Source organism: Lampris incognitus, chromosome 7 (genome assembly GCF_029633865.1).
Source record: "Lampris incognitus isolate fLamInc1 chromosome 7, fLamInc1.hap2, whole genome shotgun sequence".
In the NCBI taxonomy this organism is placed as follows: Eukaryota; Metazoa; Chordata; class Actinopteri; order Lampriformes; family Lampridae; genus Lampris; species Lampris incognitus.
Genome location: NC_079217.1, coordinates 33,054,380 through 33,070,771, shown reverse-complemented (window position 1 = coordinate 33,070,771; position 16,392 = coordinate 33,054,380). Strand labels below are relative to the sequence as shown.

Here is a 16,392-nt window from a genome sequence, read left to right as displayed (position 1 = left end):
GGTGCTCAGCGACCGCCGTCCAGAGCTCCGAGGTAAACTGGGAGCCCCGGTCGCTCGTGATGTCGCCCGGCGTGCCGAAACGGGCCACCCAGCAGCCGATGAACGCCCGTGCTACCTCTGCTGCCGTCGTGGAGGACAAGGGAAGAGCCTCTGGCCACCTGGTGGCCCTGTCCACAATAGTGAGGAGGAACATATAACCACGGGAGGGGGGCAGGGGACCCACCAGGTCAACATTGACGTGGTCAAACCGCCTCTCTGGAACCACAAACAGCGCCAAAGGGGCCTTGGTATGGCGGTGCACCTTGGCGCGTTGGCACGCCACACACGAGCCGGCCCAGGCTCTAACATCCTTACGGAGCCCAGGCCAAACAAACTTGACGCTCACCAGCTTGGTCGAGGCCTTCACTCCCAGGTGGGAAAGGCCGTGGACGGTGTCGAAAACTCGGCGCCGCCAGGAAGTAGGCACCAGGGGGTGCGGTTGACCGGTGGAGATGTCACAGAGGAGGGTGGTGTTGGCCGCGTCGAACGTCACGTCCTCCAGCCGTAGCGCCGTAGGGGTCGACCGGTAGTCTTGAACGGTCGCGTCCTTGGCTTGGTCCGCTGCCATAGCGGCGTAGTCGAGTCCCAAGTGAACGGCGTTAACAACCGCCCGTGAAAGGCAGTCGGCGACGGAGTTATCCTTGCCCGACACGTGTTGTATGTCCGTGGTAAACTCGGAAACCACCGCGAGATGGCGTTGCTGACGCCCAGACCACGGTTCTGAGGTTTTGGCCATACAGAACGTCAGCGGTTTGTGGTCCACGAAAGCGGTGAACTGTCGGCCCTCCAATAGGAACCTAAAGTGTCTGGTTGCGAGAAAGAGACCCAGTAGTTCCCTATCAAAGGTGCTGTATTTGCGCTCGCTCTCACGGAGTTGTTTACTGAAAAACGCCAACGGCTGCCAGCCCCCCCCCCACCCACCCACTGCTCACACACGGCCCCCACGGCGTAGTCGGAGGCATCCGTTGTAAGGGCTATGGGGGCGGCAGGCGACGGGTGAGCTAGCAGCGCAGCGTTGGCCAGCGCGGTCTTGGCGGCCACAAAAGCCTCGTCCATCCCCGAAGACCAGTCCAGCTCGTCCTTAGACTTCTTACCCCGCAGGGCCTCATACAGGGGATGCATGATGTGGGCGGCACGGGGCAGGAAACGGTTATAAAAGTTCACCATGCCCAGGAATTCCTGCAGCGACTGTACAGTGCAGGGGCGGGGGAACATGGTGACAGCCTCAACCCTGGCAGGGAGGGGAACGGCCCCCTGTGGAGTGATGTGGTGCCCGAGGAAGGTGATGGACGACTCCCCGAACTGACACTTAGCTGGGTTGATGATGAGGCCGTGTTCGCTGAGCCTGTCAAACAGCTGTCTGAGGTGCGTCATGTGTTCCTCCGCCGACGCACTGGCCACGAGGATGTCGTCTAAGTACACAAACAAAAATGGCATGTCGCGGAGCACAGAATCCATAAGGCGCTGAAACGTCTGCGCCGCCCCTTTAAGGCCGAAAGGCATACGTAAAAACTCAAAGAGCCCAAAGGGTGTGATGACAGCCGTTTTTGGGACATCCAGTGGGTGGACCGGCACTTGGTGATACCCCCGCACTAAGTCGATTTTGGAATAGATGGCAGCGCCCGCCAGGTGGGTAGAGAAATCTTGTATGTGCGGTATGGGGTACCGGTCGGGGGTCGTGGCATTGTTTAGGCGACGGTAGTCCCCGCACGGGCGCCAACCCCCGTTGGCCTTAGTAACCATGTGAAGAGGGGAAGCCCACGGGCTGTCAGAACGGCGGACAATGCCGAGGCGCTCCATAGTCGAAAACTCCTCCCTGGCTATTGCGAGCTTGGCGGAGTCGAGGCGTCGGGCCCGGGCGTAAACTGGGGGGCACACTGTGGTGATATGATGTTCCACGCCGTGCTTGGCCACCGCCGAGGAGAAGGTGGGTGTGATGAGCTCGGGGAAATTTGCGAGCAGGCGTTGGTATGGATCCCCGGTGGAGAGTGTGTTAGCGAGGCACAGCACTCCAGCGCCCCCAAGCGTGCAGGGGTATGACGCAAAAGAGACGGCATCAATCACGTGACAGTTTTTAACATCCACCAGCAGGTTGAAAGCACAGAGGAAATCCGCACCTAGGAGTGGGGTGGATACAGCAGCCATCACAAAGTCCCAGCCGAAACGTCGGCCGCCAAAACACACGTCCACATGTCTGATACCGTACGTCCGAATGGACGTGCCGTTGGCGGCGTCCATCTGGGGGCCGTGACTGTCGGTCATCGTGTCCACAGCTTGTGCTGGTAGTGTGCTGCGTTGAGCGCCAGAGTCAGCCAGCAGCCGCCGGCCCGACAAGGAGTCTCTGATGAACAACAGCTTGCAGTCACGGCCAGCGCCCATAGCCGTTAACGAGCGCCGGCCTTGGCGTTTCCCTGAACCCTGTAACTGCAGGGTTTGCGACACCGTTTTGCTTTTGCCCCAAACCTGGCATGGTAATAACAGAGCCCGTCGTCAGGTTGGCGGCGGGCTGTCACCACAGCCGCGGTGTCCATATAGTCGTACACAGGTGGTGGTGGGGCGGTCTGGTAGGGTAGCAGGGCATGCACAAACTGTTGCCGGTTGGCCAGGAAAACCCTGTCTCCTTCAGCAGCCAGAGAACGGTAGTCCTTGGAGGCGGCGAGAGGAGAACTGGCCAGTGCTGTGCATACAGGTGCGGGGAGCTGCCTCAGAAAAACGTGTGTGAAAAGAAAGGCCAGATCAGCAGATCCCAGCACAGACAGCATTTTTTCCATTAACTCAGACGGTTTGCCGTCGCCGAGGCCATTCGGGGACAGTAAACGGTCTGCCTTCTCCAGCTCCGACAGTTCAAATAGTTTCAGGAGGAATGTCTTTATAGCATCGTACTTGCCAGCAGCTGGCGGAGCTTCCAACAGTGTCATTGCTCGCGCCGTTGTCGATGCGTCTAACGCCGCCACTACGTGGAAGTACTGCGTTGCATCCTGCGTTATCCCTCTCAGCTGGAACTGGGCCTCCACATGTTGAAACCACGGCCGTGGATTATGCTGGCAAAAGTCGGGTAGCTTCACAGTAGCGGTGTAAATGCTAGCGTTAGCAATAGCCATGTTGTTAGCACCGGCGTCGTCGTTGTCAGACATACTCGTATTAGTAGTTCGATCACGTCGGGGTCACCAATGTGGAGTTAGAAAACAACGAGACAGGAGACGTGAGAGTAGACGTAGTCGAGGTAGTTTACTAGCTCCAACTTTGCATGTCAGACATTCGACAACGACACTGAACTCTGTACCGGAAGCGGAAGTGCATTATCTCTTAGGTGAATGTCTCTAGTTATATAGATGTGGGTCACCACAACATACTGTTTTGTAATTATGCTTGATTTTTCTCTCAAAGTGCACCAGATTGATGCATTTAAATGTAAAATGTTCAAAATTGTCTTCCGGGGGACCATGCCCCCGGACCCCCCTAAAGGGTCATATCCTTCTCACCTTTTTCATCCCTGACCCGTTTTCATGCCTGACACATAGCCTTGGGGTGTGGCTTTATTGGGTGTCACAAAGTCCTGCTGATTTTCCCATGTCTTTTAAGCAAAGAGAGTATTTTTTTTTCTGTCGATGATGATGTCATGGATGAGTAGTACTTTATGGTTTAAGGAGTGAGTGTTCAGTTGCATGAACGTTGAAGTGTTTTTATTATTATATACGTATATATACAGTGCTGCTTGAAAGTTTGTGAACCCTCCAGACATGGTCACTGTTTTTGTAAAAAACATTAAAATAAGCTTATTACACATACATCCAAATCCCAATTTGTAAAGCACACCTTCCAAATAATGGACACACACACAAAAAGAGATATATTTTCATTATTTAATTCAACAAAGGTAGTTTATTTCACAAAAACTGAAAATTTAACATGTGCAAAAGTATGTGAACCCTTGTATTAGTAGCTTGTGGCTCCTCCTTTTGCAGCCATTACTTCAACCAAACGTCTTCTGTAACCACTAACCAGTCTCTCGCATCTGCTTATGGAGCTTTTTGCCCACTCCTCCTTGCAGAACTCAGCCAGTTGAGAGAGGTTGGAGGGACATCTGGTATGTACCAACTTCTTCAGGTCTCGCCACATCATTTCAATTGGATTAAGATCCAGACTTTGACTGGGCCTATCCAGAGTACGAATCCTCTTTCTCTGAAGCCATTCCTTTGTAGTTTTGCTGGAATGCTTTGGGTAATTGTCTTGTTGCATAATCCATTTTCGTCCCAGCTTCAACTCCCTGACTGATGGCAGGAGATTCTGGTCAAGAATTTGTTGATATGCCGGAGAATTCATGGTTCCTTGGATAATATGGAGTCGTCCAGGTCCAGAAGCAGAAAAGCAGCCCCAGACCTTCACATTTCCACCACCATGCTTCACTGCTGGGAGGAGGTTCATTTCTTCATATGCAGTGTTGGCTTTTCTCCAAACATGTTGGTTTTGATTGTGACCAAATAATTCTATTTTGGACTTGTCCGTTCAGAAAATGGACTTCCAGAAGGTCTCTGGTTTGTCTAAGTGCTCTCTGGCAAAGTTGAAATGGGCAGCTTTGTTCTTTTTTGAGAGCAGAGGCTTCCTTCTAGCAACCCTCCCGTGAATGTCATGGCTATTCAATTTTTGTCTGATTGTAGACGCATGCACATTTGTCCCAGATGCTACCAGAGAGGTCTGCAACTCTCTAGAGGTGATGTGTGGGTTGGCCTTTACCTGATTTATTATTTTTCTGGTGCTTCTGGGGGATAGTTTTGATGGGCGTCCACTTCTAGGCAGAGTTGCTGTCATGTTGAAGGCCTTCCATTTGTAAATGATTTTTCTTACAGTGGATGGATGGAGCTGGAATCTTTTGGAGATGGTCTTATATCCCTCCCCAGACTGATGGGCTATCACTACCCTCTTCTTCGTGTCCTCAGATATCTCCTTTGCTCTCGGCATTGTTGATTTGTATGGGACCACAGTGGTTTGGTTGGTTTCCTCTCTCTTTTAATTAGTGCAGGCCAAACCCGTTCCCAAGGATGTCTCATTTCATTGGTCTGCTTAAATGATTAATTAAGCACCCAAATGTGTTTCACTCGAGTCTGTTACCTGCTTGACTTAACCAATGCAGCTGGGAGTTCACTTACTTTTGCACATACACTAATTCCATGTTTCATGTAGTTTTTGGGCCACTTAAACAAGTCCCACTAAACAAGTACATGCAACTGATAAAAATATATCTGACATTTTATACCTAAAAACTGGTGATGATTTAATAACAAAATCATGGTAAAACAACAGAAAAATCTAAACTGCTCAAGGGGTTCACATACTTTCAAGCAGCACTGTATATATAAATTTATTTCTGATTTTTTTCCCCTTTTTTCTCCTAATTTAGTGGCCAATCGATTCCTATTTTAGTTCAAACACCCACCCTCGTACTGCATGCGTTCGCCAACTGCATCTCTCCGGCCAGCATTCTTGAAGGAGACGCCTCGCCACTTTCATGACAAGGCATATCCAGGCCGAACCACTGCTTTTTCCGACACACATAGAGACGCATTAATGTGATGAACACAAGCCGACTCCACCCCCTCCCGAAGACAGCGTTGCCAATTATTGTTGCTTCATCGAGTCCAGCCATAGTCGGATCTGACAAGACCGGGGCTCGAACCCCGGTTCCCAGTGGGCAACTGCATCGACACAAAGCCAATGCTTACACCGCTACACCACCGCGGACTGAATGTTGCAGTGTTGTTTAAGGATGCTGAGGCAGGTGATGTGGGAGGAGTGACACTGTCAATATAGACCAGGGGCCTCAGATTGCCAGTATGAACGTATGGATGGTTGTGATGACATCAATGTTGCAGTGCGATAGAATGCCTATCAGACAGTAGAGATGGAATAGCATGATCCAAGTAAACAAAATTACATCGGGAGGCCCTGTGGACATAGCGGTGGCAGCACAAGTGCCCGAGGAATGTAATATTAGAATGTAATTCCCTTTTAGCCTCCTCATGTGTGGTGTAAGATAGTAACATGATTCATTTGAATTTGTTTTGTTTCAAAAGCTGATATCACTAAATTACATCAATGCTTACAATGGAACTGAGATGTATAAATAAGGTTAATAATCCCAGGACTAATCATCATTATAAGCTTAATCACGACATGAAAACCATTGGTCAATAAATCTAAATACAGATTACTGTTGCCAGTATCATGTTATCATCAACCATGATCATGAACTGAAATGCAAACGTGTACAGTCGCTAGTAATCAAGAAACCAGTGTTGAGGTTAAATAATTAACTTCCAGATGGTGAATGTTGGATTCCTGTCCTAGAATTTCATTCTAATGCTCTAGTTTGGTGGAAGTAACACCCCCCCCCCCGTGTGATTTATACTCTCACTTTAGATACAGGTGCAAAAAAGTGCTGTTGGAGACCTGATTGGTTCATGTAGTTCCTAATTTTCATCAAGTACAATCTCCTCTAAAATACTTTGGAAAAGAAATTTCAGTGAAAAAAAAAAGAATCTTTGCAACTGTTCTTAACTTAAATGTAACACAAGCAGTGCAACTCTACACTAAATATATAGTTGTGTTTCAGTTTTGTGCCGAGCGCGTGACATCCTACTAAACCATATTCTATTTTTAAGTGCAATGGTATAATTAAAGCTGTAGAGCGGTGGTTTAGAAAGAACAAAAAACATTCTGGAAGTTTCTTTACCTCACATACTAGTGCTCTGTGTAAAGAAGGCATTGAGAATGGAACAGCAGAAATGCTTAGCAGCCCTCCCTCCACCCACCTTAGGAGATCCCTACTCTCTCAGGTGCATTTATAGTGGGTTTTTTATTATTTATTGAAATAGTGGGAGTTAGGCGACACGGTAGCACAGTGGTTAGCGTGGTCGCCTCACAGCAAGAAGGTCCTGGGTTCGAGCCCCGGGGTAGTCCAACCTTGGTGGGTCATCCTGGGTTGTCCTCTGTGTGGAGTTTGTATGTTGTCGCCGTGTCTGTGTGAGTTTCCTCAGGGTGCTCTGGTTTCCCCCCACAGTCCAAAGACATCATACTAAATTGTCCCTAGGTATGAATGTGTGTGTGTGTGTGTGTGTGTGTGTGGGGGGGGGGGGGCCCTGTGATGGCCTGGCTGCCTGTCCAGGGTGTCTCCCCCCTTGCCGCCCAGTGACTGCTGGGATAGGCTCCAGCATCCCCGTGACCTTGTGAGTAGGATAAGCGGATCAGATAATGGATGGGTGGATGGATAGTGAGAGTTTAGATAGTAATGCTGTATATCAAAATTCAGAATTCATCTTGAATGTTTTCTGAACAAATACTTGGCTAAAAGGTCCAGTTATATTAACAGGTATGGACTCTTTGTGTTACTATTTTTATTCATTTTCTGCCCTTTTGAGTCTCTTTTACAGCTCACATTTTGCATATGTGACTCTGTTTTAGTGCCACACACCTTACCATGTTGTTGTAAAGAAGTGGAAGCCTATTAAATAGAATTTTTTTTGGGGGGGTGGGTGAGACTTGGCTTGCTTTACTCACAGTTCTGTAGGAATTCCAATGTTTACAGCAGCTTCTCCAATTTAAGGCCAATGACCAACACAGTCAGAGGCATGGGGTGGGGGGCTGCTGAGCCTGTATTTTGCCTCTCCAAGTAGAGGTTCTGAACCCGGACCCCTGCCCCCAACACTCTCTGCATAACATTTACATCTTGTTTACTGGAAAACCTTTCTAAATACAGCTGTAGCAATTTGGAAATAGTATCTAAACTGTAGGATTGAATATGTCCCTAGTGACGTCTATACAGCAGCTGTGTTTGAAAAAGACTGAGTTTCCTGCCCCTGCAAGTCAACAGAAGGCAGGAAACTCATCAGTTGGCATGACAGAACAATTTACAGCAGGGCTGCAAAAAGAGGAGGAGTTCGGGGGTAAGACAGCGAAGGAATCCCAAAGCCTGGGAAGTTGCTAGTGTCAGACATGTTGGTAGATTTTTTTCCTTTTTTATGACACAAATAAGTTCTGTGCTGCCTGGGTGCATAAAGTTAATGAATATTGAATGGAATGACGTTTCACTCTTGTGTTGCCCTTGTTTTTCCATTATCCATGGGAGAAATGAAGCTCTGAAGAATACACAGAGCAAAGGGACCTTGTCCTTGTCAGTATAAATGGTAATGGTAAATTTATCGAAATTGTAACAAATAACAGGCTGTGATGACATTATTGTGGCAAATATGTTAAGGGATTGATGTTGAATTTTGTTCATAGTTACTATTGTCCAACATTATTGCTAGGATAAATAAAACACTCTAAAAAAGTGTGGTGAAAGTGCCTCCTCTAGTTTTAGCATTGTGGCATGATTCATCTCATTCTGAGATCAGAACTCAAGCGAGGCATTTATAACTGTGTGATGTGTCATGGTAAACACAGTTTAGGTCATGAATGAATGAATGAATGAATGATCTTAACTGCTTATCCTGCTCTCAGGGTCATGGGGGTAAACACAGTTTGGGTCATTAATAATCATACTAAATCTAATCATGCCAAATGTCTCACATTTTTTTGCAAGTGTGGTTGTGTTATATTGTGTGTTTTTGTGTATATGGGTGCCTGTGTAAGTAGGAGTGTGTGTGTGTGTGTGTGTGTGTGTGTGTGTGTGTGTGTGTGTGTGTGTGTGTGTGTGTGTGTGTGTGAGGACCATTGTTTTAAGCCTGGCTTGTCCTGTTCAGGACAAGCCAGGCTTAAAACAATGGTCCTCCAGGCACACCCCCGTCCCTTTAACCACCCTGCAATCAGCAGCCCCATCAGAGCAACGTGGCAGTGTGGGGGAGGGGTGGGGCCGAGACCCTGCAAGCTAGCACTATGAAAGCTCTGAACTGTTACAGCACTGCACAAATGCCTTTCAAAGGACACATTTGTGTTTTGAGGTTAATCAGGATAAGCCTTTCAATTTTCCTTGCGAGTACTGTCTATCTTGTACAATCTAACACACAAATATGCCTGGACACTGAATGCTTATACATTAGTGACTCAGTGTAAAAGAATTTATAGCTGTCGTGAAGGCAGCATATAATCTCAACAAATAATGGGGAACACTGCAATGACCTTCCATCTACTTTGATGCCTTCAAAATAATGTGTTTATTGACGCATCTTTTAGAGGTGATGAAACTAATGTATGGGATTGAGTCAGAAAGCAGCGCTGGGAACTAGAAGAAGTGAGGTTTGTGTTTTTGCTGCAACTGGCCAGAGATCAGATTCTTTCATCTCAGTTCTAATGGTTTCCATTGGTGGAAAGATTTCAGAAAACTAAACCTAGAACAGCAGCAAAGGGGTTAACCTCTCCCTATCCACACTCGGTTCATGGATGGAGGGGGACGTCCCAGCTCCTGGTTTCCTCAGGAAAGACAGACATCATTTGAATTTCCCACTCCCACTTCTAGAAATTTCTCTGTTAGGGTATATAGACCAGCAGAGAAAGGCAGGCGGATACTATTCTACAGATCGCTCAACTCAGAAGAGGAATTCTGCAAACCAGTGCCAGGTAAGAACTGGGAGTTAACTGGAGATAAGGCCTTGTTTATGGGACAGAATGCATTGGTTGAAGAGACGCTTTGTTTCCATGGTTTAAAGTAACAATGCAGCATTTTTTTGTCGAGCAACTTTCAAATCCAGTTCATCTTTTAAGCAACTTTAAAGACATCTTTTATGGACTAATATAGAGTAAATTTGGTGAGAAGAGTAAAAGGGAGGCGGTAGGAGTAGCTGATAGAACTTTTTTTTGACACTTCCGTAAGTGAGATGATGCTAAAGATTTGTGCCTGAGGCTCATCCATCCATCCATTTTTTTTTATATGATGCATGTTTGACCATATTCATACGAATTGTGGTTAATCTGTGAAATCTACTGTATATGCAGCCAAACTGGCCTTATTGGTCCACTTACCATTCACTTAAGGAGTGCTGGGACACCAAGTCAAATCTGTGCTCCACTGTGGCTGAGCTGACTGGATGATTTTTTTTTTCTGGGCCACATATAGGCCAATGAAAATGGTTTACGTGTCTTTGTGAACGCATGACGAGTAATGCATGTTAATTTAACTGAAAGAGGATCGAGGTTAAACCGCAAGATTGGATGGATAATGAATTACAGAACATTTCTCCATAAGAGCAAGTATAATGTTTTCATGCCTGCTCAATGGAGATTACCACATGCACCTTTTGTCTTTCAGAATGAAAATCGCAGACATCAGTATGAAAACTTTTCAAGGTATCCAAACATGATGCAAAGTCTGTGTTCCGATATGACAAATACACTGGTATTAAAAGAGAGATAAAGACGGCATATACCGTGGCACTATATATTCAAAATGGGGTAACACGTAGAGGAATGACAGACTAGCGACGCTTTAGAAATTGGATAAATCACAGCCCAGGGTTATACACATATTCCTTTGTTTGAAAAAGTGATGGGTGACTTAGCTTTAGGCTGCTGACCAACACCCCTGGATCGCTGTGATCAACTTGAAAAACCTTAACTAAGTATCCTTTGCAATAAGATAACACTCTGGAAAGGAAGACTTTGCGGTTGTCTTAACCGAGGTTTAGCAGAATGCAGACATGTCATTTTCATTTTATCACAAGCTATATCCAAGGCATATAGATGCCAGCACGGCAGGCAGAGGCATCATATTTCAACCACGGCTCTGCAGAGAGCACTACCGGACCTCAGCCGCTGCTGACGTGGCGAGAAACTCGGCTGCCAAAATCTGGAAGATTTTGCTGAGATTCACTGTCGACTCAAAGAGCTCTGTCCTGTAGCTCTTGCTTCCTAAAATGCAATTACACTCTGTATTGCAATGATGTTTTTCTGTGTTTTTTTTTTGAAAAATGTGTAAATAGGCTTTTATGATAATGTTGTTTGCAAGACACACAGTTCTTCATACACTTTCATACAAAATGTTGATACTTCATGCCATCATTTTTATTCTTTTTTTTCTTTTTTCCCCCAGGGTTTCATAGCTGCTTGTTCAAACAGAAAGGATGTGGCTGACCAACATTGTAGCTCTGTGCCTGCTTGCTGTCACGGCCTCTGCGGAGGACAAGAAACTGAGCAGCCATGCCAGTACACTGGCTGACAACAGCGCTAACCTCGCTTTCAGGTCTGAAATGTCACTGTCATGTTAATGTTGTGATACTACTGCATAGCATGGCATATCATGATGGCGGTATTTTGCTTTACATTAACATCAGGATATAAGTGGAGATTTTCACAAAGCTAAAAAATGACATTTAGCTATGATTTGGTTACCACTGAGCAAGAGTTACCGTCTGTATGAAATTGCTTGTCTGGTTTGTCAAAATTGTCTTTCGTATTGAGGTTTGACGTTAAATGTGTTTGATTTGGTTTTAGTCTCTATCACAACATGGCAAAGGACAAGAACACAGAGAACATCCTCATCTCCCCCGTGGTGGTGGCCTCCTCTCTGGGGATAGTGGCCCTCGGCGGGAAGGCCTCCACTGCCTCCCAGGTCAAAACTGTCCTGAGTGCCGACAGCCTGAAAGATGAGCAACTGCACGCAGGGCTGTCAGAACTGCTGACTGAGGCAAGAGCAGTAAAACACACTGCCAACTATGAACATTTCACTTCAGAACTGCTCTTATCCACTTTGAAACTATGCATGTCATATCTAAACAAGGACATACAGCACTGCTAACATGGCAGCCCTGGTGCTGTTCATGTGGTCAGCAGCTCCCCCTTGTGGAGAATCTTCAGCCTGCTAATCACACACGTGTGTGTGTGTGTGGGTGTGTGTGTGTGTTTGAGTTACAAGCCAGGTTCATGAGGTGCTTTGCACATAAAAAAGAGTGTACTGGAAATATATATTGTACACTGGATTCCATGTATTATTCTATTAATTAAGTAGTCCATGATATCCAGAGTAAAAACGTGTTATATGTCAAAGTATTCAGTCACTCGCTGCTTTACAATTACCTGTTGTGCTAAAATTAATTTTGCAAACAAAGGGTGTATTTTTTTTATACATATATCTGCCTGGCTCAGATGGGCCTAAACAAAGAGTAGTTACATTTAATGCATGACCTTAACAGGCCTCCTAAACAACCCACCAAATCTAATAATCATTACATACAGTGACATAATAACTGGTGTCGTGTACCTTCAGGTGAGTGATGCCAAGACACGAAACACAACCTGGAAGATCAGCAATCGCCTCTACGGTCCAAGCTCTGTCTCCTTTGCTGATAACTTTGTGAAGAGCAGCAAAAAGCACTACAACTATGACCACTCTAAAATCAACTTCAGAGACAAGAGGGGCGCGGTGAACTCCATCAACGACTGGGCCACCAAGTCCACCGGTGGCAAACTGCCCGAGGTCACCAAGGACGTGCAGAGCACAGATGGAGCCATGATTGTCAACGCCATGTTCTTCAAGCGTAAGTAGAGATGTAATAAACACCAACATCAACAATTGGTGTTTTTGGCCTCGGACTCATGTGTAATGTTGAACAATCGCGTCAGAAAATTCAACTCAAACATAATTCATCATGGGGCATCTGGGTGGCGTAGCGGTTGCCTACCAACACGGGGATATCCGGTTCGAATCCCCATGTTACCTCCGGTTTGGTTGGGTGTCCGGGAAGCCGAGTGTGGGTAGCCTATGTGTCCTGGTCACTGCACTAGCGCCTCCTGTGGTCGATCGGGGCGCCTATTCGGGGAGGGATAGCATGATCCTCCCACGCGCTACGTCCTCACTGATGAAACTCCTCATTGTCAGCTCAAAAGAAGCGGCTGGTGACTTGGGCGTCTGGGTAGTGTAGCGGTCTATTCCGTTGTCAACCAACACGGGATCGCAGGTCGAATCCCCGTGTTACCTCCGGCATAGTCGGGCGTCCCTACAGACACAATTGGCCGTGTCTGCGGGTGGGAAGTCGGATGTGGGTATTTGTCCTGGTCGCTGCACTAGCGCCTCTTCTGGTCGGTCGGGGCGCCCCCCGGATCGGCAGAGGGTGTGGAGCAGCGACCGGGACTGCTCAAAAAGAGCGGGGTAAATGGCCAGATACGATTGGGGAGAAAAAGGAGGGATATAAAAAAAATGCTGGTACTCCACATGTAACGGAGGAGACATGTGGTAGTCTGCAGCCCTCCCCGGATCGGCAGAGCGGGTGGAGCAGCGACTGGGACAGCTCGGAAAAGTGGGATAATTGGCCTAGTGCAATTGGGGAGAAAAACGGGGAAAAATCCAAAGAAAAAAAGAAAAGAAAAAAAGACAGATTTATCAATTAATTAAAGCAGAAATCTCAGAGATTCTTACATTAATAAATGTATGTATTATTTATTTATTTGACTTAACTAGGTAAGTTATCTTTTGCTGAATGAGGTGGCACAATGTCGATTCAACCTATCGGCCACTGATAGAAGCCCTTGCATTTGTAAGAAATACAACCGTGCGTCTTTGGCAACACTCCCACCAAAATCCCAAGCATCCGTAAGTGACATGTTTGCGGATAGGCGGAACGAACGCTCTGTGCTCCAGTATTGTGGAGGACAAATTAGTTAGCAGTTTCCAAATGAATCCTGGGAAGTGTATGCCAACAAAGAACCGTACCAGAATCTTCGAGATTCCCGCTTTAACAGTTTGCTGTAACTGAAATAGTTTCATGTTAAAAGTGAGCAGATGAATAATTAAATCCTCCATTGTCAATAGCACACTGGGATGAGAAATTCCACGAGAAGATGGTGGACAACCGCGGCTTTCTAGTCACGCGATCATTCACTGTTGGTGTCCCCATGATGCACCGTACAGGTGAGTTTTCTCCCATCATGTTTACATGTGATCTTTTTTTTTTCTCATTTTGGACTTATAAAAGCTAAGAGCTTATTTTCCCTGATACTATCTAGATACCCTGCTTTTAATTCAACCAGCTTCTCGTTACAATCAAAACAAGAAGCAGACATTCAGATTGTTTAAACCTCTCTTGCCCAGGTGTTTATGACTTCTACGAAGACACAGAACATGGTGTTAATGTGCTGAACATGCCTTTGGGCCAGAAGCAAACCTCTATGATCTTCATCATGCCCTTCCACCTGGAGCCCCTGGAGCGCCTGGAGAAGCTCCTGACCAGAAAACAGGTCGACACCTGGCTCAGCAAGATGACCCAGACGGCCGTGGCCATCTCCCTCCCCAAAGTCAGCATTGAAGTCAGCCACAACCTACAGGTAAATGATGATACCTACTTATCTCACAGAAAATGCAAGCCATGGAGCTGTGTTTTGTGCTAATGGTGTGATTTAGCCAATGTTTGTCTTGTTCTCTCAGTCAGTGGTTGACATGTATTTGCTATAGAAACCAAAGCTTAAAAAAATTAAGACGAAAATCCAGAGAAACAGGTACCTGATCAAAATAACATACGCTGAGATAAATCCTTCTTACGGGAGCTCTGTGGTGTGCAGATCTTCCATTGCAGTTGTGATATATATTTTCTCCAATTCTACGATATACCAAATTAAGAAAAAACTCATGTATTTTAAAAGGTATGAACATAAGATGTTTCAACAATCACACAATATACTTTTTAATTTTTTATGTTTCTCCTTTCTAGAAACATCTTGCCAACCTCGGCCTGACGGAAGCTGTAGATAAAGCCAAGGCCGACCTATCCAACATCTCTGGCAAGAAGGATCTCTATCTCTCCGAGGTCTTCCATGCTTCAGCCCTGGAACTGGACACAGAAGGAAATCCTATTGACACCAGCATCTTTGGCACGGAAAAGCTGAGGAATCCTAAGCTTTTCTATGTAGACCACCCCTTCATCTTCCTGGTGAAAGACAACAAGACCAACTCCATCCTATACATCGGCAGAATGGTCCGGCCAAAAGGAGACAAGATGCGCGATGAGCTGTAACGTAGATTTTTTTTTAATGTTGTAACTGTGGTGCCAACCTTTTGTCACAGGTGAAATTGTGTCAGGAAAAAAGTGTTCATGTTTTCGATAATGTCAAGAGCACATTCCAATAGGCAATCTGTGGACTGACTATCTGAGCTTGCTGATTTTACAGAAAGATTTAACACTTGCAGGGAATAAATGTGAATGAACACAATAGGTCTTTTTAAAGTCTTTCATATGATTTTTTTTCCAATATCCCAGAATTCACCAATATGTGCCTTTATTACCTTTTTTCTTGAAAAAAAAACAAACAATTACACAATGGCAGTCAGCATGACACAGCATGCTTTTATTAAGTATGGGATCTCTATTTCAACCCTTTTTACACAATAGTGGAAGCCTCTTGGATGAGAGGCGAAACGTCTTCACGTATGTATATATACCAAGTCCAATTGCACTTGATTCAACTCCTTTGTATAACACTTTTTACAGTTTTTTTTCTATTATTTTTCTATTATTTTTTTTTGCAGCCGGGTATTAGTAGTTATTGATTGATTCTGTTATGATCTATGAGTGTTTTCTTACATTATCTTTAACGTTTAAAGAGATAAGATTGTTGCACAAGCTTATTTCATGGTTTCGTAACACTCCCTGATGTTTCTTCCATCTGCACTGATGTTTTCCTCTGTGGTCGCTAAGCTTGCAATGGATCAGTGCCAAATGACGGTTGCTTAAATTATCCTCACCTGCCAGACATACGATGCAGTTGTATTGCTAAAGGTGTTTCCCACAAAATACTGTTGGAATGGTGTGATAATGCAACAATGTGTTTTCAATAAAAGATAACCAAAGGATGTTTTTGTGTGTGCAATTTCTTTAAAGCATCTCATACTATGGATTCCATACTGCAGAACACATAACAGTGGATTGTGTCTTTAACGACGAGTTCACCACAGAGATAACATCCCAGATGAAATGATAACAGTCTTTCCAGTTGACTGGTGGGAGCAACATTCCTCTCACGTCTGGAATGCAGGGAGATGACAATGATCCCTGTTCTCCTTCAGGAAAGTATCAGTTTGCAATGACCAAAAAGTCAAGGAAGTCTATAAAGGTGATAAGCTGAGCAGAGGACATGCAAACCTTTGAGTTCCATTACTTGGGATTGCAGGGTTTGCATGGCAGCAGTGGAAGTTGAATCTCTCATGCTGATAAAAAAAAAGACATTTCTTCGAAACTGACTAAAAAGTCATTAAAAAACAATCAAAATGCAGAGATTTGAAAGAACATTTTGTTCTAACTTCTGTAAAAAGACCCTATCAAAAAGCACTCCTATCAAAACCTCATCCTTTAGATAAGGTAAAGGAATGTAATAACACAAAAACATGTCATGTCTAGCTCCTCAAATGGATGCGCTCCCATCGTGGGAACATGAACA

The 16,392-nt window shown here is 45.6% G+C and overlaps 1 protein-coding gene across 1 annotated transcript; it reads left to right on the top strand.

Moving 5' to 3' along the window:
• Nucleotides 1-9,464: 9,464 nt before the first annotated feature.
• On the top strand, nt 9,465-15,380 carry serpinh1b (serpin peptidase inhibitor, clade H (heat shock protein 47), member 1b). The gene is made up of 7 exons (XM_056283438.1): nt 9,465-9,591; nt 11,060-11,209; nt 11,461-11,653; nt 12,233-12,503; nt 13,775-13,873; nt 14,054-14,286; nt 14,670-15,380. The coding sequence occupies exons 2-7, from the start codon at nt 11,091-11,093 to the stop codon at nt 14,970-14,972; spliced, it is 1,218 nt and encodes a 405-aa protein (XP_056139413.1). The 5' UTR covers nt 9,465-9,591; nt 11,060-11,090; the 3' UTR covers nt 14,973-15,380.
• The last annotated feature ends 1,012 nt before the right edge of the window (nt 15,381-16,392 follow it).